The 27,973-nt window shown below is 46.6% G+C and overlaps 1 protein-coding gene across 2 annotated transcripts; it reads right to left on the bottom strand.

Annotated features, from left to right (window-relative positions):
* Nucleotides 1-976: 976 nt before the first annotated feature.
* On the bottom strand, nucleotides 977-27,232 carry LOC140470122 (protein Wnt-7b-like). Of its 2 annotated transcripts, XM_072566569.1 has the most exons (5): nucleotides 27,089-27,232; nucleotides 26,309-26,947; nucleotides 14,075-14,301; nucleotides 10,148-10,419; nucleotides 977-1,868 (listed from the first exon to the last, which is right to left on the bottom strand). In XM_072566569.1, the coding sequence occupies exons 2-5, from the start codon at nucleotides 26,377-26,379 to the stop codon at nucleotides 1,389-1,391; spliced, it is 1,050 nt and encodes a 349-aa protein (XP_072422670.1). In that variant the 5' UTR covers nucleotides 26,380-26,947; nucleotides 27,089-27,232; the 3' UTR covers nucleotides 977-1,388. The 2 variants fall into 2 exon arrangements, with proteins under 2 accessions (XP_072422670.1, XP_072422669.1); XM_072566568.1 differs by having other exon boundaries at nucleotides 26,309-27,232.
* Nucleotides 27,233-27,973: the final 741 nt, after the last annotated feature.

The raw sequence follows: 27,973 nt of genomic DNA, 5'->3' as shown, positions 1-27,973 counted from the left end.
ACAGAGTAAAGTTCTCTCTACACTGTCCCCCATCAAATACTCCCAGGACAGGGACAATACAGGGTTAGTTACAGAATAAAGCTCCCTCCATGCTGAGGAGAAATTGAGGACTGCAGATGCTGGAGATCAGAGCTTAAAAATGTGTTGCTGGAAAAGCGCAGCAGGTCAGGCAGCATCAAAGGAACAGGAGAATCGGTGTTTCAGGCATAAGCCCTACTTCAGGAATGAGGCTGGGAGCCTCGGGGGTGGAGAGATAAATGGGAGGGGTGGTGGAGCTGGGGGGAAGGTGACTGAGAGTGCAATAGGAGGTGGAGGCATTGGTGATAGGTTGGAGGGGAGGGTGTAGCGGATAGGTGGGAAGGAAGATGGACAGGTCATGAGGGAGGTGGTGGGCTGGAAGGTTGGAACTAGGATAAGATGGGAGGGAGGGGAAATGAGGAAACTGATTGATGCCATGGGGTTGGAGCATCCTAGGGAGGAAGGTGAGGTGTTCTTCCTCCAGGCGACAGGTGGTAAGGGAGTGGCGATGGAGGAGGCTCAGGACCTGCATGTCCTCGGTGGAGTGGGAGGTGTCTCCGGGGCACCCGTGCCAACCAGCCCCACTGTCCCGAGACTGAACACTTCAACTCCCCCTCCCACTCCGCCGAGGACATGCAGGTCCTGGGCCTACTCCATCGCCACTCCCTCACCACCTGATGCCTGGAGAAAGAATCCTCATCTTCTGCCTTGGGACCCTCTAACACCATGGCATCGATGTGGACTTCAGCAGTTTCCTCATTTCCCCACCGTCCACCTTATCCCAGTTCCAACCTTCCAGCTCAACACCGCCCTCATGACCTGTCCATCTTCCTTCCCACCTATCCGCTACACCCTCCCCTCCAACCTATCACCATTACCCCCACCTCCATCTACCTATCACACCCTCAGCCACTTTCCCCCTCACCCCACCCCCAAGGCTCCCAGCCTCATTCCTGATGAAGGATTTTGCCGGTAACGTCACTTTTCCTGCTCCTCAGATGCTGCCTGACCTCGCTTTCACCCAAAACAGAATGGTCAGTCCAGAATCCTGGTGCAGACAGAATCCTGGTCTCCTCTCCCAAGAGCCTCTGTCATGATAAAGAGGTAACTTGAGGGCAGGCAGGGACCAATCGCACTTACAGACAATCAAAGCCCAGTTGCTGAATTTTAACAGCGGAATGATACCAGCAACAAAACACTCCTTTTATACAATTCCCAACTGACGGAACCTCATTGTAAGGCTGTGCTTAACCTGGAAAGGAGGTTGTCAGCCCAAGGCAGGATGAAATCATAAGGGTCCTGCAATTGTGAGCCATACTGTGGTTCCCTGGGAGAAGAGAGATCCCATTGCTCCTGGCCATCCCTGTCCCTCAGTTGCAGGTGTAGGCATGAGTCCTCTCACTGCACTGGCTGCACATGACCTGACAGCACCAGTGGAACTTACAGTTACACTGCCAGGTACGGGTATACTGGAAAGTGCTGTACCCACGCCCACAGCAGAGGACCTCACAGCTGCCTGGTTTCTCTGTGCCAGCTCGCTCACAGCGACGTCCCTGTGTACCTATGCTGCCTGTGGCTGGGTTCTTCTCACAGTAGTTGGGCGAGCGCTCAATGTAGACCAGGTCGGTGGGTAGTGGCTTGAGGTGGGGCGTCATCCGTACCTTCAGGAAGGTGGGCTGGTGTCCCCGGCCTGCCAGCATGGACTCTACCTGCACTGCCTGCCCATACTTGTCCTTCAGGGCAAAGCCCACCTCCCGGAATGCGGGCAGGGTCACCCAACATGTCTTGATGGTGCACGACCCCGACACCCCGTGGCACTTGCACTCCATTCGCATGCGGTCCTTCAAAACCTGAAAACCAAGAAGGCAGTGAAATCTTATGTGTCAGCTTGAGCAGTTGTCTGCTTGTATCAAACATAGAAATTGCTGCAGGAACTCAGCAGGGTCTGGAAGCATTTGTAGAGAGAAAAATAGACTCATAGAGTCACATAGCACGGAAACAGACCCATTGGTCCAACTCATCCCCGGCGACCATGTTCACAAATAAACGTGTCCCATGTAGAGCCATACAGCTAGAAACAGACCTTTCAGTCTAAGCAGTCCATGCTGAACATAACCCCAAACTAAACTAGTCCCACCTGCCTGCGTTCGGCCCATATCCTTCCAAACCTTTCCTATTCATGTACTTATCCAAATGCCTTTTAAATGTTGTAACAGTATCTGCATCCATCACTTCCCCGGCAGTTCATGCCACACACCAACCATTCTCTGTGTAAAACAGTTGCCCCTCATGTCCTTTATAAAACTTTCTCCTCTCACCTTAAAAATTATATCCCTAGTTTTGAAGTCCCCCATCCTACAGAAAAGACCTTGCTATCCATCTTACCTATGCCGCTCATAATTTGCAGATGACAATAAATTGGAGGGTGGAGATAATAATGTGGAAAATGGCAAAAATACTCACAAAGGTAGTAATGTGCTTGCTAGGTGATTATAAATGACAAATGTAATTCAATATAGCCAATTGTAAGGCATCCTCAGTATTTTCTTAACTTAACTTTTTGATTCTGAAATTACTCTTCTTCAGAACGGAAAGGTGTTGGAAATTTTTTTTGTGTGTACGTTTCAAATTCCCTTCCTCAAAAAGCAGTGAGTGCAGGCTTAGATTAGATTAGATTAGATTCCCTACAGTGTGGAAACAGGCCCTTCGGCCCAACAACTCCACACCGACCCTCTGAAGAGTAACCCACCCAGACCCATTTCCTGCTGATTAATGTATGTAACACTATGGGCAATTTAACATGGCCAATTCACCTGGCCTGCACATGTTTAGACTGTGGGAGGAAACTGGAGCACCCGGAGGAAACCCACGCAGACACGGTGATTAAAACAGAGGTTGATAGGGTTACTAGAGTTGAATAGAACCTTCTTCCAGCTTCTCAGTGAAGATGCTTCCAGACCTACTAGGTTCCTCCAGCAATTTCTGTTTTTGCTTCAGATTTCCCGCCTCTGTAGGCCTTTGTTTAATTGCAGATAAATTCTTAATTATCAAGGAGATGAAAGATGATCGGGAGATATACAGAAATGGAAAGAAGAGGTTAAAATCAGGTCTCCCACGATTTTATGGAACAGTGGGGTAGGCTTGAAGGACTGGGATTACAGGGTTTGAGTTGTAAGGAGAGGCTGGGACTTTTATCCCTGGAATTATTGAGGTTTATAAAATTATGAGGGCATAGATAAGATCTTTTTGCAAGGGTAGGGGAGTCCGAAACTGGAGGGCGTAGGTTTAAGGTGAGAGGTAAAATATTTAAAAGGGACCTTCGGAGTAACCTTTTCACACAATGGGTGGTATGTAAATGGAACGAGCTGCCAGAGGAAGTGGTGCAGACTGGTACAATTACAACATTTAAAAGACATTTGAATATATACTTGAGTAAGAAAGATTTAAAGAACATAGGAACTAGGAGCAGGAGTAGGCCATCTGGCCCTTGGAGGTGAAAACAATAACTGCAGATGCTGGAAACCAGATTCTAGATTAGTGGTGCTGGAAGAGCACAGCAGTTCAGGCAGCATCCAAGGAGCAGCAAAATTGATGTTTCGGGCAAAAGCCCTTCATCAGGAATAAAGGCAGTGAGCCTGGAGCCTGCTCTGCCATTCAATAAGATCAGAGCTGATCATTTCATTGCCTCAGCTCCACTTACCCACCCTCTCATTATAATCCTTCATTCCTTTACTGTTCAAACAATTATCTATTTTAGCTTTGAAAGCATTTACTGAGAAGATTAGATTAGATTACTTACAGTGTGGAAACAGGCCCTTCGGCCCAACAAGTCCACACCGACCCGCCGAAGCGTAACCCGCCCATACCCATTCTCCTATATTTACCCCTTCACCTAACACTACGGACAATTTAGTATGGCCAATTCACCTAACCTGCACATTTGTGGTTTGTGGGAGGGAACTGGAACACCCAGAGGAAACCCACGCAGACACGGGGAGAATGTGCAAACTCCACAGAGAGAGTCGCCTGAGGCGGGAATTGAACCCCGGTCTCTGGCGCTGTGAGGCAGCAGTGCTAACCACTGTACCACCGTGCCGCCCACCTCATTAACTTCACTGGGCAGGTAATTCCATAGATTCACAACTCTCTGGGTGAAGAAGTTTCTTCTCAAATCAGTCCTAAATCTGCTCCCCCTTATTTTGAGGCCATGCCCTCTTGTCCTAGTTTCACCTGCCAGTGGAAACATCCTCTCTACTTCGATCTTATCTATTCCCTTCATACTTTTATATGTTTCTATAAGATCCCCCATTCTTGAAAATTCCAATGATTATAATCCCAGTCCACTCAGTCTCTCCTCATAAGCCAACCCATTCAACTCCAATCAACCTCGGGAACCTCCTCTGCACCCCTTCTAGCTCCAGTACATCTTTTGTCAAGTAAGGAGACAAAAACTGCACGCAGTACTCCAGGTGTGGCCTCACTAGCCCCCGATACAGCTGCAACATAACCTCCCTGCTTTTAAACTCAGTCCCTTTAGCAATGAAGGACACGATTCCCTTTACCTTCCTAATTACCTGTTGTACCTGCAGACCAAACTTCCATGATTCCTGCACAAAGACACCCAGGTCCCTCTGCACAGCAGCATGCTGCAATTTTTTACCATTCAAGTAATAGTCCTTTTTACTGTTAATCCTTCCAAAATGGATGGCTTCGCATTTATTAACATTGTACTCCATCTGCCAGATTTTGTCCACTTACTTAAACTATCTGTGTCTCTTTGCAAAGTTTCACAGTCCTCTGCACACTTTGCTCTACAACTCATCTTAGTGTTATCCGCAATCTTTGACACACTACATGTGGTCCCCAACTCCAAATCATCTCTGTAAATTGTGAATAATTGTGGTCCCAACATTGATCCCTGAGGTACACCACTAGTTACTGACTGCCAACCAGAAAAACACGAATTTATTCCCTCTCTTTGCTTCCTATTAGTTAACCAATCCTCCATCCATGGTAATACATTACCCGTAACACTTTTCATCTTTATCTTATGCAGCAGCCTTTTGTGCGGCACCTTGTCGAATGCCTTTTGGAAATCTAGATACACCACATCTACCGGGTGCCCATTATCCACCGTGTTCGTAATGTCTTCATGGAATTCCAGTAGATTTGTTAAGCATGATCTGCCCAAGGGGACAGTTTTTATCTAGATGCCTTGCTATTTCTTTCTTGATAATAGCCTCAACCATTTTCTCCACTACAGAAGTTAAGCTAATTGGTCTATAATTCCCCATCTTTTGTCAACTTTCTTTTTTTGACAGCATTTGTTGTTTTCCAATCTACTGGAACTGCCCCAGAGTCCAGTGAATTTTGGAAAATTATGACAAGTGGATTTGCTATTTCTCCCGCCATCTCTTGTAGTACCCTGGGATGCATTCCATCAGGGCCAGGAGACTTGTCTATCCTTAGCTCCACGAGCTTTCCCAACACTACCTGTTCCATGACAATGATTGTTTCCAGGTCCTCACTTACCTTTGTCTCTCTGACAATTACTGGTGTGTTATTCACGTCCTCCACTGTGAGGACCAACACAAAATACCTGTCAATGCCCGGCCATTTCCTCATATCCCATTACTAAATTCCCCCTTCTCATCTTCGAAAGGACTAATGTTTATTCTGGCTACTCTTTCTTTGTTTTATATATTTATAGAAACTTTAGCTATCTGTCTTTATATTCTGAGCTAGCTTATTCTCATAATTTATCTTACTTCTCTTTATAGTTTTTCTTGTGGATTTCTTTTCACTTTTAAAGCTGTCCCCATCCTCTAGTTTCCCACTGATCATGCCCACTTTGTAATCCTTCTCTTTCAATTTGATAGCCTCCCTTATTGCCTTAGACACCCATGGCAGACTACCCCTTTTCGTACAGTCCCTCCTTTTCACTGGTTTATACTTTTGCTGAGCACTTAGAAAAATTGCTTTGAAAGTCGGCCACTGTTTGTCAATTGTCCCACCATAAAGTCTTTCCTTCCAGTCAACTTTAGCCAACTCCTCCCTCATCCTGTTGTAGTCTCCTTTAAGCTCAGGATCCTGGCATTGGATTTTATCTTCCTGCTTTCAATCTGTATTCTACTTGCAGCCATACTATGATTGCTCCTTCCAAGAGGAGGGATATGGGCCAAACACAGGCAAGTGGAATTAGTTCAGTTTAGGAAACCTGGTCGGCATGGGTGGGTTTGACTGGAGGGTCTGTTTCCATGCTCTATCATATGGCAGGAAGGTTAGAATGAGAGTAATGTGGTTTGTGGAGACAGAGTGGAGGTATTCCTCAAAGTGGCCATTTTTGTGTGTGGTCTCAATAATATGAGAGACCAAAAGTCATGTCATGTTTTCTGCGTGAATGAAAGCCAATAGGATGTTATAATTTATCACAAAGGGAATTGAATATCAAGTAAGGAGGTTATGCCTCAGTCATACAGGGCACGGGTGAGATCATTTCTGGAGTTCTGTACACAGTATTGGCCTCCTGGTTTAAGGAAGGATGTCACTGTGTTGGAATCAGTTCAGAGGGAATTTACCCAGGTTCATAGAATCCCTACAGATGGGGCCATTTGGCCCATCAATTCCACACTGCCTTTTTGAAGAGCATCCCACTCAGACCCACCCCACCCATCCTACCCCGGTAATCCTGCATGTCCCATGGCTAATCCATATAGCCTCCACATCCCTGCACACTATGGGGCAATTTAGCATGGCCAATCCACTCTAACCTGAATATCTTTGGACTGTGGGAGGAAACTGGAGGACCTGGAGGAAAGCCACACAGATCCCGGAATGGGGTGGGTTGTCTTATGAGAAAAGAGTTGGACAGACTGGGTTTTTGTTGTCTGGAGTTCAGAAGAGACTTGATTGAAGTATGTCATAACCTGCGAGATGTTTGAAAAGAGGATGTATAGATGATGTTTCCTCTTTTGATACAATCTAGAATTAGGGATTCAGTGTTCAAAAGTTGGGCATTTAAATTAGAGATGAAACATGTGAAATCTTTTCTGTCCCAGAGAAGAGTGAGTTGTTGAACAATCCTTTCTCACAAAGTGGAGGAAGCAGTCTGTGAATATTTTAAGGCAGGAGGAAGAGGGTGAAATCGGGGATGGGGGTAATGTGCAGGTGGGAATGTGGAATGGAGGTTACAATCTGATTTTATAGAATGGTGAAGCAGGCTTGAGGAGCTGAATAGCTGAATTCACCCATTCGTTCGTGAGAGAGATGTGTACAGCAGCCTCCACCATGGGTGGCACAAGGAGGCAGGTCCCCCTTCAAGCTGCAGTCGGAACAACAGACATGGTAATCCAGTCAGGAGTTTTGAAGCAGGTTATTTTTAGGGCATCTTTTCCAGCCTCCTCCCCAAATCCTAATGTAGGGCTCAGCTGCTGAAATGCTCTATCTATCTCATCCAGGATCAAAGCGACTGAATCTAATACCCACCCCTAATATGTCATTTTATGACTAGTGGCTTCCAGATATCATAGTCCTGACCCCATCCTTCACGCACCTCATATTCATACACACAAACCTTATACAGATACCGACAAACACACACACACTATATCAACATACAGACAGACATCATACATACATACTACATAGTCACACACACACAGACACCTCATACACACTGCATAATCACACACAGACACGTGCGCGCGCTCACATACACACTCACACCTCATGCACATATACATGCTACATAATGTCACACACACTCACACACAGACATCCTCACACACAGACATCCTACATAAACACACACACACAGACATACATGCACACACAAAAATACCAAATAAACACGCACACTACATAATGTCTTACACACAGCGACACACGCCATCTTCATTCTCATGATTTGCCAGTCGGGGTTTACAGCTGCGTTACCATGACACCTTCATTGTCCTGTGTGGAAGGGTTGGTGCTTATACACGTGGGGGGGCTGTCTGTGTGAAGTTTGCACATTCTCCCCATGTTTGCACAGGTTTCCTCTGGGTGCTCCAGTTTCCTCCCACAGTCCAAAATATAAATGTCCAGACTAAGTGAATAGGCCATGCTAAATTGCCCATAGTGTTCAGGGTTGTGTAGGTTAGGTGTATTAGTCAGGCGTAAATATAGGGTGAGGGTCTGCGTCTGGGTGAGTTACTGTCCAGAGAGTCAGTGTGTACTTGTTGGGTCGAATGGCCTGTTTCTACACTGTAAGGATTCTATGGTTCTATGAGGACAGGTTGGAGTAGGAAAACCAAAGTCTTGTTACAATTATACAGGTCATTGATGAAGCTACATGGAACAATGGTAGTTCTGTTCTGAACTGTGGGTAGCCCTTATATGTGAATCACCAAAGCATAAGGAGGTAGTTCCAGCAACTAATCAGGAATGTTGGCCATACTGCAAGAGGGATGGAGTACAGAAGTAGGAAAGACCTGCTTCAACAATACAAGGTATTTTATTTGTTCTTTGGATGTGGGTGTCTAGACCAGTATTTATTACCCAGCCTTAGTTGTTCTTTGAGAAAGTGATGTTGAGCCCTCTTCATGGTCTGCTGCAGTTTGTGTGGTCTGGGACACGCACACTCCCAGGATTCTGACCTGCGAGGAAATGTCATATTGCCAAGTCTGGATGCTCTGTGGCTTGGTGGCGAATTTACAAGCACTGTAAATGAGTCTGCTGCCCGTCATCTTCCCACCTAGAAGTGGCGGGTTTGGAAGGTGCTGAAGGAGGAGCCTTGGCAAGTCACTGCAGTGCATCTTGTAGATGATACACACTTTTGCCGCCATGTGTCGGTGGTGGAGGAGGTGAGTGTTGAAGGTATTGGTCAGGAGTGGGCTGATGTGCTGGAAGAGACTTCTTTACACTATCAAAACTGATGCCAAAGTGCAAAATTTCACAAGACACAACAATGAACAAATATCAATGGAGGGAACACAGCTTCAGACTAAGGGGTCTCCCTTTTAAGATAGAGATGAGGAAGAATTTCTCTTCTCAGCAAGTGGTGAGTCTGTAGGATTATCTCCCCTAGAGAGCAGTGGGAGTGTTTGAATATATTCAAAGCCAAGTTAGAGGAATTTTTGATTGATTGAAGGAGTTGAACATTAAGTAACGATACGACAATAACAAATAGAAACAGGATTGAGCCATTCAACCCCTTGAACCTGCGCTGCCATTGAATAGGACAATGGCTGATTCAACATTCCTCACATCTACTTGCCTGGCTTTTTCCTTCATTCCCTGACTGATCAAGAATCTATCTATCTCAGCCTTAATATAGACAAGGACTCTATGGCAAGCAGTTCCAAAGATTCTCAACTCTCTGAGAGAAGAAATTCCTCCTCATCACAGTCTTAAATTGGCATCCCTTTATTCTGAGACAATGCTTCTGGTCCTAGACTCCCTCATGAGGGGAAACATCTTCTCAGCATTCACCCTGTCAAGATCCTTAAGAATCCGACATGTCTGAATTATATCACTTTTCATTCTTTCAAATTTCAGGCGGTCAGAACAATTTTTGTGACAGAAGGAAATGGGCATTGATCGGTGGTCAAGTCGACACTGATTGGCTGAGGTGTTGCCATGGAGAAAGCAGCTGGGGGAAGTAAAGGGTAATTCAGAACGTGCACAAGGCTTGAATTCTGTTTGAAGAGTAAGGATCTCTGTGTATGAATATCTACTCCTTGTAGCAAGCAAGAGCCAGGTTACTGGCTCAGCTGATTATTTTAAATTGGTGACACTCGGTATTGTTTAGCAAGTGTTTCCCAATCACGGAACCACATCCCAACAGCAGGTATCTTACAAATTGCTGAGTGCGCTTGAATTTTGACCTAATGGTGAAAAGCTTCAACCACACGCCTCTCTCTTTTCACTTTACTGAGGTACATGTGATAACAAAAAAAATCAAATAAAATCTTTTCATGCCAGCAGGAGACCATTCTACAATCGTGTCCCACAGCACAGCAGGCTGAAGGGGGCCCTCTTCTCTAAGGGTTGAGGGTCTTTAGAAATCCTTGCCGCTCTGTTTTCTCACACACTTGCGCTGGCGCGCCCCTTTAGACCAGCGCCGTGATATGAAGCCAGCTGCACTGACCTTCCTTCCCACCTCATTGTTGTGCAGGTTCATGAGCCTTCGGGCGTGCCGCTTCACCTCACGGGCATTGAGGAAGCGGCGGGAGAAGGCGATGCCGTGCTCAATGTCAGCCGAGCAGCCGCCCCATTTCCACCCCTTTTCTTGGTCGTAGTAACCGTGCTTGGCCCGGTCGCAGCCACAGTCCGACAGGTTGCCCTGGCTACAGGCCTGTGTGACCGCGTGGGCCACTCCCGCCGCCATGATGCTGTACGCAAAGGCTGTCTCTTTACTGCCTGGGGAAGAGAACACATCACCATGATTCCTCAGCACAGTTTTCTTTCTGTAGGGAAAGGGATGATGGTGGAGGGAGGTTTTTCAGGATCGAGATAAATGCCAGAATGTAAAATGTCAAACAAATTAACAAAAGCATCTACAGTCAGAGGTGATTCCACAGTGGTCAGCAATCCTGTGAGTGCTTATAGTAATAAACCTAGAGTCCTACACTACAGAAGAGATCCTTCGGCCTATTAAGTCTGTACTGCCAAAATACTATAGTCCCACCTTCCTGCACTAGGCCTGTAGCCTTGAACATTGTGACATTTCAAGTGCTCATTCAAGGACATTTTAAAGCCTTTGAGACTTCCCCCCCCCCCCTTCTAGGCAGTACATTCCAGAGCCCCATCCCCTCTGGGTGAAAAGGTTTTCTTCAAATCCCCTCTAAACTCCAGCCTTTCACTTTAAAATGATGCCCCCTTGTTATTGACTCTCTGCCTGAGGGGAACAGCTGCTTTCTATTCACCCTGTCCATGCCCCTCGTAATCTCTTAAACCACTATCAGGTTCCACCCCCTAACCTTTCCTGTTCCAAAAAAAAACTGGTTGGAGGCAACTTGCTGAGCTCAAGATGTGGCCCATTTACACTTGCTTAAAGCAACACAGAGAGAGGGCCAGAAGTACCTCAGGTAAGTGCCCTTCTTCTGTACTATTTCCCAGAAGCACTGGCAGAAGGGCAGTGGAGTGACTGTATTCGCTTCTGTGTAGGAATAGACCCAATTATTTGTGGAACAACTTCCCCATCTCAGGGACCACTTTAATGAAATGTTGCTGTCGTGCACCTTTGGATGCAATGTTGTAAGCATGGGTCCACTCCCCACTCAGGTGGATGTACAAGGAAGAGCTGGGAGGTTCTCCCTGTTGTCCAGGACATTACTCATCAAGTTTGGTCTTTAATTTGCTTTGATTTATGATTGTCACATGTACCTAGGTACAGTGAAATGTTTTGTTTTGTGTGCATTTCAGGCAGATCATACAAAGATTACAGGGTGATTGAACAGAGTGAGGAATACACAGTGACAGCTGCAGAGAATGTGCACAAAGAGTGGGATCACCATTAGATTTGAAATTTGAGAGGTCTATTCCAAAGTCTAATAAAACCGGGAAGAAGCTGTTCTTGAATTTTTTGGCCCTGCTTTAGAAAGACAATTATTAAAGTGAAGAGGGTTCAGAAAAGATTTACCAGGAATGGCGGGTTTGAGCTTTAAGGAGAGGCTGGGATATTTTTCACTGGACCGTAGGAGATTGAGGGGTGACCTGAGAGAGATTTATAAAATCATGGGCATAAATAAGGTGAATAGCAAGGGTCTTTTCCCAAGGCTGGGTGACTTCAAAACTGGGGGGAGGGGGGCATATTTTTAAGGTGAGAGGAGAAAGATTTATAAAGGGCATGGGGCAACTTTTTTACATAGAGAGTGGTTCATGTGTGGAATGAACTGCCAGTGGCAATGATCGATGCGGGTACAGTTACAATGTTTAAACGACATTTGGATAAGTACATGAATAGGAAAGTTTAGAAGAATATGGGCCAATTGCAGGCAAGTGGGACAAGTTCAGGTTGCGAACATGGTTGGCGTGGACTGGTTGGACCAAAGGGTCTTTTTCCATGCTGTATGAGATGGGCAGAATGCTTTTGTAAAAACATGACACTTGCAAGTGTTCATTGAGAGTTTTGTATGTCTGGGCATGGAGCACCAAAGGTTGGCATGTAGTTGTTGAGAAGGTAGATGTCACATTTGCCTTGATTGCTCAGGGTCTGGGGGACAGGAATAAAGAAATGGGACTGCATTTGCACAGAGTTTTGGTGAGACCACAGCCGGGACATGGGGTGCCTTTTCTATCTTCAGGAAGGATATCCTTGTGTTGCAGGTGACGCAGTGATAGTTCCCATGGTCCCCAAGGGCCTGGGTAACTTGAGCTGATGTTCTTTGGATGGTAGAAGAACGAAAGGGGAATCTCATCGCAGAAGATTCTGAAGTGGCTCGGAGAGAGGAAGGCTGACAGACTTGTACTCACTGGGTGGGAAATCTAAAACGCGGGATTCAGGGGAACACAGTCTCAGGACGAGGGGATCATCAAATTAGGAGTGAGCTGGAGAGAAGTTTTTTCACTCAGAGGCTTGTGAATCTTTGGAATCCTGCAGCCCCAAGGTTATGGAAGTTCCACCGTCGGGCTGGGATCGATGGAGTTTTGGTTTTTCGGGAAATCAAGGAGAGCGAGAGGGAAGTTGGAGTCAGAGTCCAGGATCAGCCACGATTGTACCGAATGGAGGAGCAGGCTAGAGGGGCCAAATGGTGTATTGGTGTGAAGTTGGAGATGTAAATGCTCACCTTCTTGGATTTGAGAGGTGGGCTCTGCCTCCCCCAGGGCCTCAGTTGAGCTGACAGGCATGATGCTGAGCAGTGACTAAGATCAGGGTTTGTAAACACAGCCCTGTTACAAAAACTCTGCTTAGAGTCTGGTGAAACCTGTCCAAACCCTAGGCATCTGCACTCAGTGACAGTCCCTTCTAGTGGAATGTATCAACTTTGGAGAAGACTGACCAGCACGCCACACACTGCTAAACCTACAAGGTTAGGTCACCATAGACTGGGCTTGACTTCCCTCACATATCAAGGGTGAAGTGCCAATCTATTCAAGGGGGTTTAAGGTGATAAAAGGCTTCATTCCACCCACACCTCAACGCTCCAAAAAACAGAAGGAAACAGTTCTCTTGATCTCACCTGCCAGCTCCCATCATTCATAAGAGATTACCTTATTAAAAGATATAGGATTCTCAGGGAGCTTGATAGAGAGTTGTGCAGTGGTTGTTTCCCCCTGTGGGAGAGCTTCAGACCAGAGGGGCATCATCTCAGAATAGGGGGTCGTCCATTGAAGATAGAGATGAGGAGCGATTTTTTTCTGTCGGAAGGGAGTGAACCTATGGAATTCTTTTCTGCAGAGGGCTAAGAGGAATGGGTGATTGAGCATATTAAAGGGTGAGATAGGGAGATTTTTAATCAGTAAGGGGGTTTCAAGGGTTATGGGAAAGAGGCAGGAAAGTGGAGTTGAGGATCATCAAATCAACTATGACCTCATTGAATGGCGGAATGAACTCAATAGGCTGAATGGCTTCCTTCTCCTCTTAAATCTCCTGGCCGTGTAATTGATTGTTGTATAAACCTGTCTGGTTCACTAATGTCCTTCAAGAAGGGAAATCAGCTGTCATTACCCTGGCTTGGCCTACAGGTAACTCCAGGCCCCACAGTAATGGTTCAAACTCTCTTAACGCTGACCCTCCGACAGTGCAGTGCTGCCTTGGCACTGACACTCCAAACAGAGCAGCTCTCCCTGAACAGTGACCCTCTGACAATGCAGCGCTCCTTCAGCACTGACCCTCCAACAGTGCGACATTCCCTCAGCACTGACCCTCCGACAGTGTGGTGCTCCCTCAGCGTTAACCCTTCGACAGTGCAGCATTGTCTCAATGCTGACATTCTGACGGTACCACTCCCTCAGTACTGGCAGTGGTGGACATGGCGGGTGTGGATTCTGCGGCCCCAATCTCTGGACTGAGGCACACATGAATTGGGACCTTCACAGCTGCAGGGATGCGTGCATGTGATCGCTCACCCACCTATTTTCATCTCATGTCCGAAGACTGTCTTCTCGCCCAGCGAAGTGCAGTTCCAGCGGTTGTACCTGAACTGGTGCTGACACTCATCGAGCCCCATCTGTGCTCCCTCTCCAATCACAATCATGGCATCTGGGCGACTCTGGCAGAGGGCTCGCTGGCGTGGGGCTAGGCCAGGCATCTTATTACAAATGATGCTGGCACCCAGAGCCACCACTGATGGGAAACCACTGTTGACAAGAAAGCAAGACAGTGAAAATGGGACACAACAAGACAGGGATAGTGAGGGAGGGAGGAGAAAAGTTAGTGAGGCAACTGGAAGGAGAGGGAGAAGGTGGATTGGGAAAGAAGGAGAGAGAGAGAGAAATGGAGGAGACAAGAAAAATTGCTTGAGAATGAGAGAGATGGGACAGAGAAAATTATGTGTAGAGAAAGAAGGAGGGAATGCGACAGAAACATAAAACTTCGGGAGACAGTAGGCCATTCAGCCCTTCTAGCCTGCTCCATTCATGGTGACCATCCCCCAGCTCAGGTACCTGTTCCCACTAGCCCCCACCCCATAACCTTTGATCCCTTTAGCCCCAAGAACTATATTCAACTCCTCAAAAACATTCAATGTTTTGGCCTCGACCACTTTCAATGGCAAAGGATTCCGCTCTCTGAGTGAAAATATTTCTCCTCAGCTCAGTCCTAAGTGGTCTGCCCCATATCCTTAGACTATGAGACCCTCGTTCTGGACTCCTCAGTCATCAGGAATATCTTTCCTGTGTTTACACTGTCTATTCCTGTTAGAATGTTATGGGTTTCTGTGAGAGAGGAGGAAGGGTGTCAGAATGGGGAGAATTGGGGAATGAGAAAAAGGGGAAGTAGAGAGAGATGAGGGGAAAAGTCAAGGGGGTAAGGATTCAGTGTGGGGGAAGGAGGGGGGAGGGGAGAGAGGGGGAAGGAGATAGTGGGGGAAGGAGGGAGAGAGGGGGAAGGAGAGGGAGAAACGGGAGAGTCGGGGAAGGAGGGAGAGAGAGGAAGGAGAGAGTGTGGGAGAAAGAGAGGGGAAATGAGACATAGTGGAAGAAAGACAGGGGGAAGGAGGGAGATTGGGGCAAGTGAGAGGGGATTGGCAGGGAAGGAGGGAGTGAAGGAGAGATGGATGGATTGGTGTGAAGGAGAGCTGGCATAGAGCGAGAAGGCGAGAGGGAAGTGATACAGAGCAATGGAGAGGCTACATGAAGGTCAGTGTACTAGATAGGGAGGCAGTGTAAGAGAGAAAGGCAGACACAGTGAGGGTAGAGTGAGAAGCAAGGACAAGGGGAGATAGAGTAGAGCACACATAGAGTGAGGAAACTCTGAATGAATGTGCCTGAAGGCCCAGATGTAGAGTGAACGTGCTGTCATTTCATTGCTGGCAAAGAGGTGAGCAACACAGAGCTGCATTGTTTGTAACCATTCAAACATCTCTTGTGTTTCTCCAGTGCCACCCCAGAAAACATTGCCCCCTGCTGAGGTACAGTCGATGGGCATTAACTCTGCGCTCCCCCTCTGGCACGAAAGGCATTCAGTATTCCTGACCACAAAGGGAGCTGCATGCTAGTGTGATTGATGGGTTCTCACTGTGACCTCTCTATTGTTAAATGTCCTCTTGATGACCCAACTCAAACCTAACCACTTTGACAGATAGACAGAGACATCCTGTAAAGGTCCAGGCAGGTGCTGGTGGAATTGAGAGATATAGCTCCACCCATGACAGAGATGCGAATGTTCTTCTGTTACCTCCCACCCTACCTGTCCTACTAGTAATGGCCGTGAGACCTTTTGCCTCTGCCTGAGAGGGTAAACAAGGCTTAGTGTCTCTTCTAAGGAGATGGTGCATGCAACAGTGTAATGCTTCCTTGGCGCTGACCCTCCAACAGTGCGGCACTTTCTCAGCACAGACTCTCTGACAGCGTGGCACTCAATCAGTGCAGACCCTTGACAGTGCCCGCTCCCTCAGCGATGACCATCTGGCAGTGTGACATTCCGTCAGCACTGACTTTCACAATGGGGCGAAAGTGAGTACTGCAGATGTTGGAGATTAGAGTTGAGAATGTGGTGCACAAAAAGCACAGCAAGTCAGGCAGCTCCTCAGATGCTGCCCTACCCTGCTGTGCTTTTCCAGCACCATATTCTTGACACTGACCCTCACAATGCCCACTCCTTCAGCACTGACCTTCTGACATTGCAGTGCCCCCTCAGCGCAGATCTTCCGACAGTGAGACACTCCCTCAGTGCAGATCCTCTGACAGTGCCCACTCCTGCAGCGCTGACCCTCCCACAGTGCGGCACTTTCTCAGCACTGTCTCTCCCACTGTGCAGCACTCCCTCAGCGCTGACTCTCCCACTGTGCGGCACTCCCTCAGCGCTGACAGTCCGGCAGTGCAGCAGTCCCTCAGTGCTGACAGTCCGACAGTGCAGCACTCCCTCAGCGCTGACTCTCCCACTGTGCGGCACTCCCTCAGTGCTGACAGTCCGACAGTGCGGCACTCCCTCAGCGCTGACAGTCCGACAGTGCGGCACTCACTCAGCACTGACTGTCTGACAGTGCGGCACTCCCTCAGTGCTGATTCTCAGACAGTGTAGCACTCCTTTAATGCTGATCCTTCAGCAGTGTGGCAGTCCATCAGCACTGACACTTCACCTGATTTGTCCCAAAATTATGAGGTTTAAGTTTCTCATGTTGGAGTCTCGAAGTCACAAACATGAACCTCAAATAACATTGCCGACTGAGCAGTGCACACCAAAGGGTGATAATAGCTGTAATCCAGCCACTCTGCTGTAAGATTTGGGATCTCTATCAGTCTGACGCAAACTGTACTGCACCTGAATTCATTCAATATTCTACCAATAAATTGTGTTAACCAGAGTTCAGGAGTCCCAATGTATAGTGTGGAGGAACCTTTACTCTGTATCTAACCCTGTGCTGTCTCTCTCCTAGGAATGTTTAATGGTGAAGGTTTATTCTGTATCTAACCCTGTGTCATCACTGCCCTGAGGGTATTTGTTGGGGACAGTGTAGAGGAAGCTTTACTTTGTATTTAACTCTGTGCTGTCCCTGTCCTGGGAGTATTTGATGGAGACAGTGCAGCAGGAGCTTTATTTCAGTTTACAAGGATAGAGGAGGTCTGTCCTCTATGTATCTCAAGTTGTAAAGACTGCCACAATTCTCGCTTTTTCATCGGTGATTGTGTGACTGGTGCTTAGGCCAGGGAATGGATCAAAAATGTGTCTGTGAGTTGGGGTTGGGGGTGGAGAGTGAGTAGACCATTGGCAAACGTTGAAGAGATTTCTGAATGACACATAACTGGGTGAGATTGTGACTTGGAAGATGCAGAAGTCTTCAAAGTGTTTGAGACAGGCTATGGGAGTAGGCAAAATCGTGGCAGACGCTGTACAATGTGGCTAATTAGGAAGTTCTATATAAAACCCAACAGAACTGTGGATGCTGTAAATCAGAAACAAAAACAGAAATTGCTGGAAAAGCTCAGCAGGTCTGGCAGCATCTGTGGAGACAAATCAGAGGTAACATTTCAGGTCCAGTTCTGAGAAAGGGTCACTCAACTCAAAATGTTAACTCTGATTTCTCTCCACAGATGCTGCCAGAACTGCTGAGCTTTTCTTGCAATTTCTGTTTTTGTGGAGGATGTTCCAGACTTTGGTGTGAAAAACAGAAAGATAGTGTATTATTTAAACGGTGATATTTGGGAATTGTGGATGTATAAAGGGATCTGCGTATCCTAATACGATGAAAGTAGGTGCAACGTGCAGTTAGGAAGGCAAATGATATATTGGCCTCCATTGTAACTCGATTTGAGTCCAGGAGTTAGAATGTCTCACTGCAGTTATGCCAGGCTGCAGCGAGAGCACTCCAGGAGAAGTGTGTGCAGGTTCCAGCTTGCTACTTAAGAAAGATGTCCTAGCCACCAAGGAAGTATAATGGAGGTTTACTAGGCTGGTACTGGGAATGGAGACAGTTGAGAGTATGTTGCTGGAAAAGCACAGCAGCTCAGGCAGCATCCAAGGAGCAGGAAAATCAACGTTTCAGGCTGGAGTCCTTCATCAGAAATGAGTACCAGGAATGGCAGATCCATCTTATGAGGAGACATTGGTTCCACTGGGCCTGGACTCACTAGGATTGCTAGGGTTGGGAGGGAGAGCTGATTGAAACGTATAGAGTTCTAGCAGGACTATACCATCTGAGAGTATGTTTCATCTGGTTTGAGGACTCTAAAACCAGGGGGCACAGTCCCAGGATATGGGGCTAACCATTTAAGATTGAGGTGTGGAAATATTCTTCACCCAAAGAGTAGTAACCTATGGGATCCTCTAACACAGACAGCTGTGGAGACCAAGTAACTGAGAAAGCTCAAGAAACAGATTGATAAATTTATAGATTTTAAAGGCATCAAGGAGCAGGAAGAGAAATTAGGGATTGAGTTAGAGGATTAGCCAATTATTGATATTGGGTTATTCAGCTCAGAACAGTAGAGGTATTGTTGGCGTAATTCCAGGGTGTATAGGGGAAGGAAACTGCAGGGGATGAGCACAATAGAAATGTGGAGCTTATTCAAGGAACAGTTACTGTATGTCCTTGATAAGTATGTACCTCTCAGACAGTGAGGAAATTGTCAAGTGCAGGAGTTGTGGTTTACTAAGGAAGTTGAATCTCTTGTCAAGAGGAAGAAGAAGGCTTATGTTAGAATGAGATGTGAAGGCTCAGGGCGATTGAGAGTTACAAGGAAGCCAGGCAAGGTCTAAGGAGAGAGCTAAGACAGCCAAGCAGGGAACATGAGAAGTCTTTGGCAGATAGGGTCAATGTGATCCCTAAAGCTTTCTACAGGTATATTAGGAATAAAAGAATGACTAGAATAAGATTAGGGCCAATCAAGGACAGTAGTGGGAAGTTGTGCATGGAGTCAGAGGAGATAGGGGAAGAGCGAAATGAATATTTTTCATCAATATTAACACTGGAAAAAGACAATGTTGTCAAGGAGAATACTGAGAAACAGGCTACTAGACTAGATGGGGTTGAGGTTCACAAGGTGGATGTGTTAGAAATTCTGAAAAGTGTGAAAATAGATAAATCCCCTGGGCTGGATGGGATTTATCCTTGGATTCTTTGTGAAGCCAGGGAGGAGATTACCAAGTCTTTGGCTTTGATCTTTACATCATAATTGTCTACAGGAATAGTGCCAGAAGACTGGAGGATAGCAAATGTTGTCCCCTTGTTCAAGAAGGGGAGTAGAGACAACCCTAGTAATTATAGACTGGTGAGCCTTAATTCGGTTGTGTGTAAAGTGTTAGAAAAGGTTATAATCATCTAAAGAGGAATACGTTGATTCGGGATAGTCCACACGGTTTTGTGAAGGGTAGGTCGAGCCTCACCAACCTTATTGAGTTCTTTGAGAAGATGACCAAACAGGTGGATGAGGGTAAAGTGGTTGATGTGGTGGATATGGATTTCAATAAGGCGTTTGATTAGGCTATTGCAGAAAATGCAGATGCATGGGATTGAGGGCGATTTAGTGGTTTGGACCAGAAATTGGCTAGCTGAAAGAAGACATAGAGTGGTGGTTGATGGGAAATGTTCAGTTACTAGTAGTGTACTGCAAGGATCTGATTTGGGTCCACTGCTGTTTATTAAAAGCAAATTTATAACTGCCCTGGATGAGGGCGTACAAGGATGCGTTAATACATTTGCGGACGACACTAAGGTCAATATAGTTGTGGATAGTGCTGAAGGATATTGTAGGTTACAGAGGGACATAGATAAGCTGCAGAGCTGGGCTGAGAGGTGGCAAATGGGGTTTAATGCTGGAAAGTGTAATGTGATTCACTTTGGAAGGAGTAACAGGAATGCAGAGTACTGGGCGACTGGTAAGATTCTTGGTGGTGTGGATGAGCAGAGAGATCTTGGTATCCATATACATAGATCCCTCAAAATTGCCACCCAGGCTGATAGGGTTGTTAAGAAGGCATACGGTGTGTTAGCTTTTATTAGTACAGGGATCGAGTTTTGGAACCATGAGGTCATGCTGCAGCTGTACAAAACTCTGGTGCACTTGGAGTATTACATGCAGTTCTGATCACTGCATTATAGGAAGGATGTGGAAGCTTTGGAAAGGGAGATTAGTAGGATGTTGTCTGGAATGGAGGGAAGATCTTACGAAGAAAGGTTGAGGGACTTGAGGCTGTTTTCGTTAGAGAGAAGAAGGTTGAGAGGTGACTTAATTGAGATATATAAGATAATCAGAGGGTTAGATCAAGTAGACACAGAGAGCCTTTTTTACGAAGATGGTGATGGCTAGCACGAGGGGGCATCGCTTCAAATTGAGGGGTGATTGATATAGGACAGATGTCAGAGGTAGTTTTTTTACTCAATAGTTGGAGCATGGAATGTACTGCCTGCAACAGTTGTAGACTCACCAACATTACAGGTATTTAAATGGTCATTGGAAAGGCAAATAGATGATAATGAAATAGTGTAAGTTAGATGAGCTTCAGATTGGTTTTGCAGGGCAGCCCTCACATCGAGGGCCGAAGGACTTGTACTGAGCTGTAATGTTCTATGTTCTATAGCACTAAAATGCACCCAGTGCAAAGACTGAGGACAAAGCAGCTCTCTACACCTGAGCCAATTCCCCTCCAAACCTGTCCCTCCTCTTCCAGAGATTTGCAGGCTAAGGTGGATTGGCTGTGCTAAATTGTCCCATAGTGTCCAGGGATGTGCAGGTTAGAGTGGATTGGCCATCCTAAATTGCCCACAGTGTCTAGGGATGTGCAGGTTAGAGTAGATTGACCGTCCTAAATTGCTAATAGTGCCCAGGGATGTGCAGGTTAGGGTGGACTGGCCATGCTAAATTGTCCCATAGTGCCCAGGGAAATGCAGGTTAGAGTGGATTGGCCGTGTTAAATTGTCCCATAGTGCCCAGGGATGTGCAGGTTAGAGTGGATTGGCCGTGTTAAATTGTCCCATAGTGCCCAGGGATGTGCAGGTTAGAGTGGATTGGCCGTGTTAAATTGTCCCATAGTGCCCAGGGATGTGCAGGTTGGGGTGGATTGGACATGCTAAATTGTCCCATAGTGTTCAGAGATGTGCAGGTTAGGTGTATTTGCCATGGGGGATGCAGGGTTATAGAGTAGAGGTGTGGGTGTAGATTCGATGGGCCACTGGCCTGCTTCCATACTGTAGGAATTCTATTTTTTGGTGATCAACTATGAAGAGTAAAAGGTCCTTGAAACGTCTGTGTGAACAAGCAAACACAGGTTCCCACCCTCATGCCCCCTTTGAAAGCAGGAAGAATCTGTCAGATAGGACAGAAGGCGCTGGGCTCAGGAATTCACTTGTGGCAGTGGTTAAGGGTGAGCTATGTGAACCAGTAGCTCACACAGTGCATGTGTGGGCGAGCTCCTTGTATCAGGCACTGTACACCCACAGGAACCAATCCTGACAGGCTGCATGGGATTTTTTTAATAAAAAAAATTACCACATCCTAGACCCATAAATTAGACAGCAGCTGCCGGAGAACGCAAAAATGTAAAACCTCCCCTGCCAACTAGCGAGTTCAGATTAACGTCACTCAGTGCAAAGGCTAGATGGTCCTGTTCTGGACAAGGGGGTGAAGATTGAAACTTATTCTCTCCACTATCATACACTCACGGGACAGGGACAGAACAGGGTTAGATCTACAGTAAAGCTACCTCTACACTGTCTCTATCAAACTCTCACAGGACATGGACAGCTTGGGGTTAGATAGAGAGTAAAGCTACCTCTACACTGTCTCTATCAAACCTTTACAGGACATGGACAGCTTGGGGTTAGACAGAGAGTAAAGCTACCTCTACACTGTCTCTATCAAACCCTTACAGGACATGGACAGCTTGGGGTTAGACAGAGAGTAAAGCTACATCTACACTGTCTCTTTCAAACCCTTACAGGACATGGACAGCTTGGGGTTAGACAGAGAGTAAAGCTACCTCTACACTGTCTCTATCAAACCTTTACAGGACATGGACAGCTTGGGGTTAGACAGAGAGTAAAGCTACCTCTACACTGTCTCTATCAAACCTTTACAGGACATGGACAGCTTGGGGTTAGACAGAGAGTAAAGCTACCTCTACACTGTCTCTATCAAACCCTTACAGGACATGGACAGCTTGGGGTTAGACAGAGAGTAAAGCTACCTCTACACTGTCTCTATCAAACCTGGGACATGGACAGCTTGGGGTTAGATAGAGAGTAAAGCTACCTCTACACTGTCTCTATCAAACCTTTACAGGACATGGACAGCTTGGGGTTAGACAGAGAGTAAAGCTACCTCTACACTGTCTCTATCAAACCCTTACAGGACATGGACAGCATGGGGTTAGATAGAGAGTAAAGCTACCTCTACACTGTCTCTATCAAACCCTTACAGGACATGGACAGCATGGGGTTAGACAGAGAGTAAAGCTACCTCTACACTGTCTCTATCAAACCTTTACAGGACATGGACAGCTTGGGGTTAGATAGAGAGTAAAGCTACCTCTACACTGTCTCTATCAAACCTTTACAGGACATGGACAGCTTGGGGTTAGACAGAGAGTAAAGCTACCTCTACACTGTCTCTATCAAACCTTTACAGGACATGGACAGCTTGGGGTTAGACAGAGAGTAAAGCTACCTCTACACTGTCTCTATCAAACCCTTACAGGACATGGACAGCTTGGGGTTAGACAGAGAGTAAAGCTACCTCTACACTGTCTCTATCAAACCTGGGACATGGACAGCTTGGGGTTAGACAGAGAGTAAAGCTACCTCTACACTGTCTCTATCAAACCTTTACAGGACATGGACAGCATGGGGTTAGACAGAGAGTAAAGCTACCTCTACACTGTCTCTATCAAACCCTTACAGGACATGGACAGCTTGGGGTTAGACAGAGAGTAAAGCTACCTCTACACTGTCTCTATCAAACCCTTACAGGACATGGACAGCTTGGGGTTAGACAGAGAGTAAAGCTACCTCTACACTGTCTCTATCAAACCCTTACAGGACATGGACAGCTTGGGGTTAGACAGAGAGTAAAGCTACCTCTACACTGTCTCTATCAAACCTTTACAGGACATGGACAGCATGGGGTTAGACAGAGAGTAAAGCTACCTCTACACTGTCTCTATCAAACCTTTACAGGACATGGACAGCTTGGGGTTAGACAGAGAGTAAAGCTACCTCTACACTGTCTCTATCAAACCCTTACAGGACATGGACAGCTTGGGGTTAGACAGAGAGTAAAGCTACCTCTACACTGTCTCTATCAAACCCTTACAGGACATGGACAGCTTGGGGTTAGACAGAGAGTAAAGCTACCTCTACACTGTCTCTATCAAACCTGGGACATGGACAGCTTGGGGTTAGACAGAGAGTAAAGCTACCTCTACACTGTCTCTATCAAACCCTTACAGGACATGGACAGCTTGGGGTTAGACAGAGAGTAAAGCTACCTCTACACTGTCTCTATCAAACCTTTACAGGACATGGACAGCTTGGGGTTAGACAGAGAGTAAAGCTACCTCTACACTGTCTCTATCAAACCCTTACAGGACATGGACAGCTTGGGGTTAGACAGAGAGTAAAGCTACCTCTACACTGTCTCTATCAAACTCTCACAGGACATGGACAGCTTGGGGTTAGACAGAGAGTAAAGCTACCTCTACACTGTCTCTATCAAACCCTTACAGGACATGGACAGCTTGGGGTTAGACAGAGAGTAAAGCTACCTCTACACTGTCTCTATCAAACTCTCACAGGACATGGACAGCTTGGGGTTAGACAGAGAGTAAAGCTACCTCTACACTGTCTCTATCAAACCCTTACAGGACATGGACAGCTTGGGGTTAGACAGAGAGTAAAGCTACCTCTACACTGTCTCTATCAAACCTTTACAGGACATGGACAGCTTGGGGTTAGATAGAGAGTAAAGCTACCTCTACACTGTCTCTATCAAACCTTTACAGGACATGGACAGCTTGGGGTTAGACAGAGAGTAAAGCTACCTCTACACTGTCTCTATCAAACCCTTACAGGACATGGACAGCTTGGGGTTAGATAGAGAGTAAAGCTACCTCTACACTGTCTCTATCAAACCCTTACAGGACATGGACAGCATGGGGTTAGACAGAGAGTAAAGCTACCTCTACACTGTCTCTATCAAACCCTTACAGGACATGGACAGCTTGGGGTTAGACAGAGAGTAAAGCTACCTCTACACTGTCTCTATCAAACCTTTACAGGACATGGACAGCATGGGGTTAGACAGAGAGTAAAGCTACCTCTACACTGTCTCTATCAAACCCTTACAGGACATGGACAGCATGGGGTTAGACAGAGAGTAAAGCTACCTCTACACTGTCTCTATCAAACCCTTACAGGACATGGACAGCTTGGGGTTAGACAGAGAGTAAAGCTACCTCTACACTGTCTCTAACAAACCTTTACAGGACATGGACAGCTTGGGGTTAGACAGAGAGTAAAGCTACCTCTACACTGTCTCTATCAAACCTTTACAGGACATGGACAGCTTGGGGTTAGACAGAGAGTAAAGCTACCTCTACACTGTCTCTATCAAACCTGGGACATGGACAGCTTGGGGTTAGATAGAGAGTAAAGCTACCTCTACACTGTCTCTATCAAACCCTTACAGGACATGGACAGCTTGGGGTTAGACAGAGAGTAAAGCTACCTCTACACTGTCTCTATCAAACCTTTACAGGACATGGACAGCTTGGGGTTAGACAGAGAGTAAAGCTACCTCTACACTGTCTCTATCAAACCTTTACAGGACATGGACAGCTTGGGGTTAGACAGAGAGTAAAGCTACCTCTACACTGTCTCTATCAAACCTTTACAGGACATGGACAGCTTGGGGTTAGATAGAGAGTAAAGCTACCTCTACACTGTCTCTATCAAACCTTTACAGGACATGGACAGCTTGGGGTTAGATAGAGAGTAAAGCTACCTCTACACTGTCTCTATCAAACCTGGGACATGGACAGCATGGGGTTAGACAGAGAGTAAAGCTACCTCTACACTGTCTCTATCAAACCTGGGACATGGACAGCTTGGGGTTAGACAGAGAGTAAAGCTACCTCTACACTGTCTCTATCAAACCCTTACAGGACATGGACAGCTTGGGGTTAGACAGAGAGTAAAGCTACCTCTACACTGTCTCTATCAAACCCTTACAGGACATGGACAGCTTGGGGTTAGATAGAGAGTAAAGCTACCTCTACACTGTCTCTATCAAACCCTTACAGGACATGGACAGCATGGGGTTAGACAGAGAGTAAAGCTACCTCTACCTCTCTACAATGTCTAGCTCGTCACCCTGCTTCTCTCATGTCCCGTACTGAGGAAAATTCCTCCAGTGAAATATATGGAAGGCTGAAGCCATTAGTTCCAGCCCTACTCCAACCTGTGTTCATGAGCAATTGTCCCCTTGCACTGTCCAATAAGGGAGTGAAGTTGCTGTCACCAGCTTGCTCTGGCACTGACTCCCAGTTTCTGAACTCACACCCCCACCGTCAATAAGATCACACATTTCCACTTTTCTAATACCACCTGTCTCTGCCTTTCTCTCAGTTCAACCCCTCGTCTGTGCCTTTGTTTCCTCCAAATGCAACTTTTCCAAATCACTCTGGGCTGATTTTGCACATTCCAGCATCTGGAATCTTCTTCTCATCCCAAACCCTACTACTTCTGTTCACTGGTGTCCTAACTCTCACTGAAAACCGTTCACCCTTTTCTGCTCACTGACACACATATTTCCTTAGCCCTTCAACACCACCTTTTCAAAATCCTGCAGGAGCGTTACTTTGTATCTAACCACATGGGTTTGATGGGGGACAGTGTAGAGGGAGCTTCACGCTCTATCTAACCCCATGCTGTCCTTGTCTTGGGACAGTTTGTTGGGGGACAGTGTAGAGGGAGCTTTACTGTGTGTCTAACGTGTGCTGTGCATGTCCTGGGAGTGTTTGATGGGGGATTGTATAGAGGGAGCTTTACTCTGTATCTAACCCTGTTCTGTCCCTGACTTGGGAGTGTTTGATGGGGTCAGGTTAAAGGGGGCTCTGTGTTTTAATTTCTCTTGAGGTTGTTTTAACATTAAGGACATGGTCCTCAGAGCTGCCCAGATAAATGACTGACAAAAGACTGCGAGAGAGACTTACCCAGCTCCTAAATAGACCATCCCAATGCAGAGGAGAGTGTTGTACATTCCTGGATTCAGCCTCAACTCCATGCTGTCAATCCCTGCATGGATGTTTTCAGGGAGCTGTGTGTGTAGACGTGAACCAGATCACAGACTGACTGAGCCTTCATGCAAGCATAGATTCTCCCCTCTTTTTTTCCAACCAGGAGAGTTGCAGGGTTCAAACAATTCCAGAGCCGATGAAGAAACTCTCTCAGCCTCCTGGGCGCTGTCAAGGAGTCTTGGCAGGTCACGAAGATTACCTGGCACTAGTTAGAAGATTTTCCAATCCAAGCTTAGGCAGTCGAGGCAGGTAGCATTGGCATTTTTGATTTCCACTGTCTTCTGCAGGTGCATGTCTGAACTTGGGGTAGAGAACGCACACACTGCACAGAAACCAGTTTCTCTTCCTGATTTCTATGGGAGGAATCTGGTTTTTTTTACCCCCAAGGGAAAAAAAGGAGTCCTCCAAAAAGTCAGAGGAGAAAGAAAGAAATATCTTTTCCTTCAAGGTTTTGCTGAACGAAACACCGACCAGTTCAAGATCACTGACAGCAAACTGGAGGAGGAAGTTCTGATACAAATTTCTCTTTCGCAGATTTCTTCAGAATTGCTTTACCTCGACACACAGAGAGAGAGAGAGAGAGAAAAACGAGTCAAGCTTTCATTGTGCAAATACTTTTGGAGCTTTTACTTGCCTCCACGTTGACCAGAGAGAGCAAAAACAAAACATTTGTCACAGTTAGAAAGAAAGCCTCACCTCAGAGTTAACCAATAATCAGATTAACAGATTAGTTCCTCAGGTAGAGAGGGAGGTGCTTTGAAATCTCCGTTCTGTAGCTGGAGTCTGATTAATTGCAGCCTTCCCATTGCTCGGTACTTCTGAGACATTCAGTAGTTTCTCTCTCTCTCTCTTTCTCTCTCTCCCCCCCCCACCCCGACCCCAATCCCCCCGCCCCCCCCACCCACCCACCACCACACCAACCTCCCTTACCCAACACACAGATACATTCTTTTCTCACGAAGTCAAGCACCGCCCAGGTGAATGCAGTCTCTCCCACTGCATTGGCAACACGTGTCGGAAAGGGAGGCGGTGTCCTAGGGAGGTAGACAGAGGGAGGGAGGGGGAGAGAGAGAGAGAGAAAGAGAGAGAGACAGGTGGGTAGGGAGAGACAGATGGACGGGCAGGTGGATAGAGGGGGAGAGAGACCCAGAGATACCAGGGAGGTGAATATAGAGGGAGCGAGACAGAGGAACATGCAAGTGAACAGAGAGAGAGAGAGACAGGCAGGTGGAGAGTCTAGAAGATGGAGGGAGGAGAGAATAGAGAGAGGAGAGGATCGTGAAAGGGTATAATCAGAGACATTTAGATAGGGAGTGAATAGAGAGATGGAGGCTAGAAAAAGTAGGATAAAAGGTGAGTGGGGCAAGATGTTAGAATGGTAGAACTGGGGAGGTGAAGAGAGGGATAGAGTTGTGAATAGAGTAAGAGAAGTAGAGAGAGTTAATGGGACAGAAAGAGAGAGAGAGAGAGAGAGACAGGATAATAGAGATGGGGACAGAGATGATGGGGGAGAACAGTGAGATAGAGAGAGAGGCAAGGTGAGAGGGAGGGATATAGCAAGAAAGGGAGATAGAAATGGGA

The sequence above is a fragment of the Chiloscyllium punctatum genome, chromosome 50 (assembly GCF_047496795.1).
Source record: "Chiloscyllium punctatum isolate Juve2018m chromosome 50, sChiPun1.3, whole genome shotgun sequence".
Lineage (NCBI taxonomy): Eukaryota > Metazoa > Chordata > Chondrichthyes > Orectolobiformes > Hemiscylliidae > Chiloscyllium > Chiloscyllium punctatum.
Note: the sequence above shows the minus strand (reverse complement) of the source record. Positions and strands in the feature narration are given on the sequence as shown.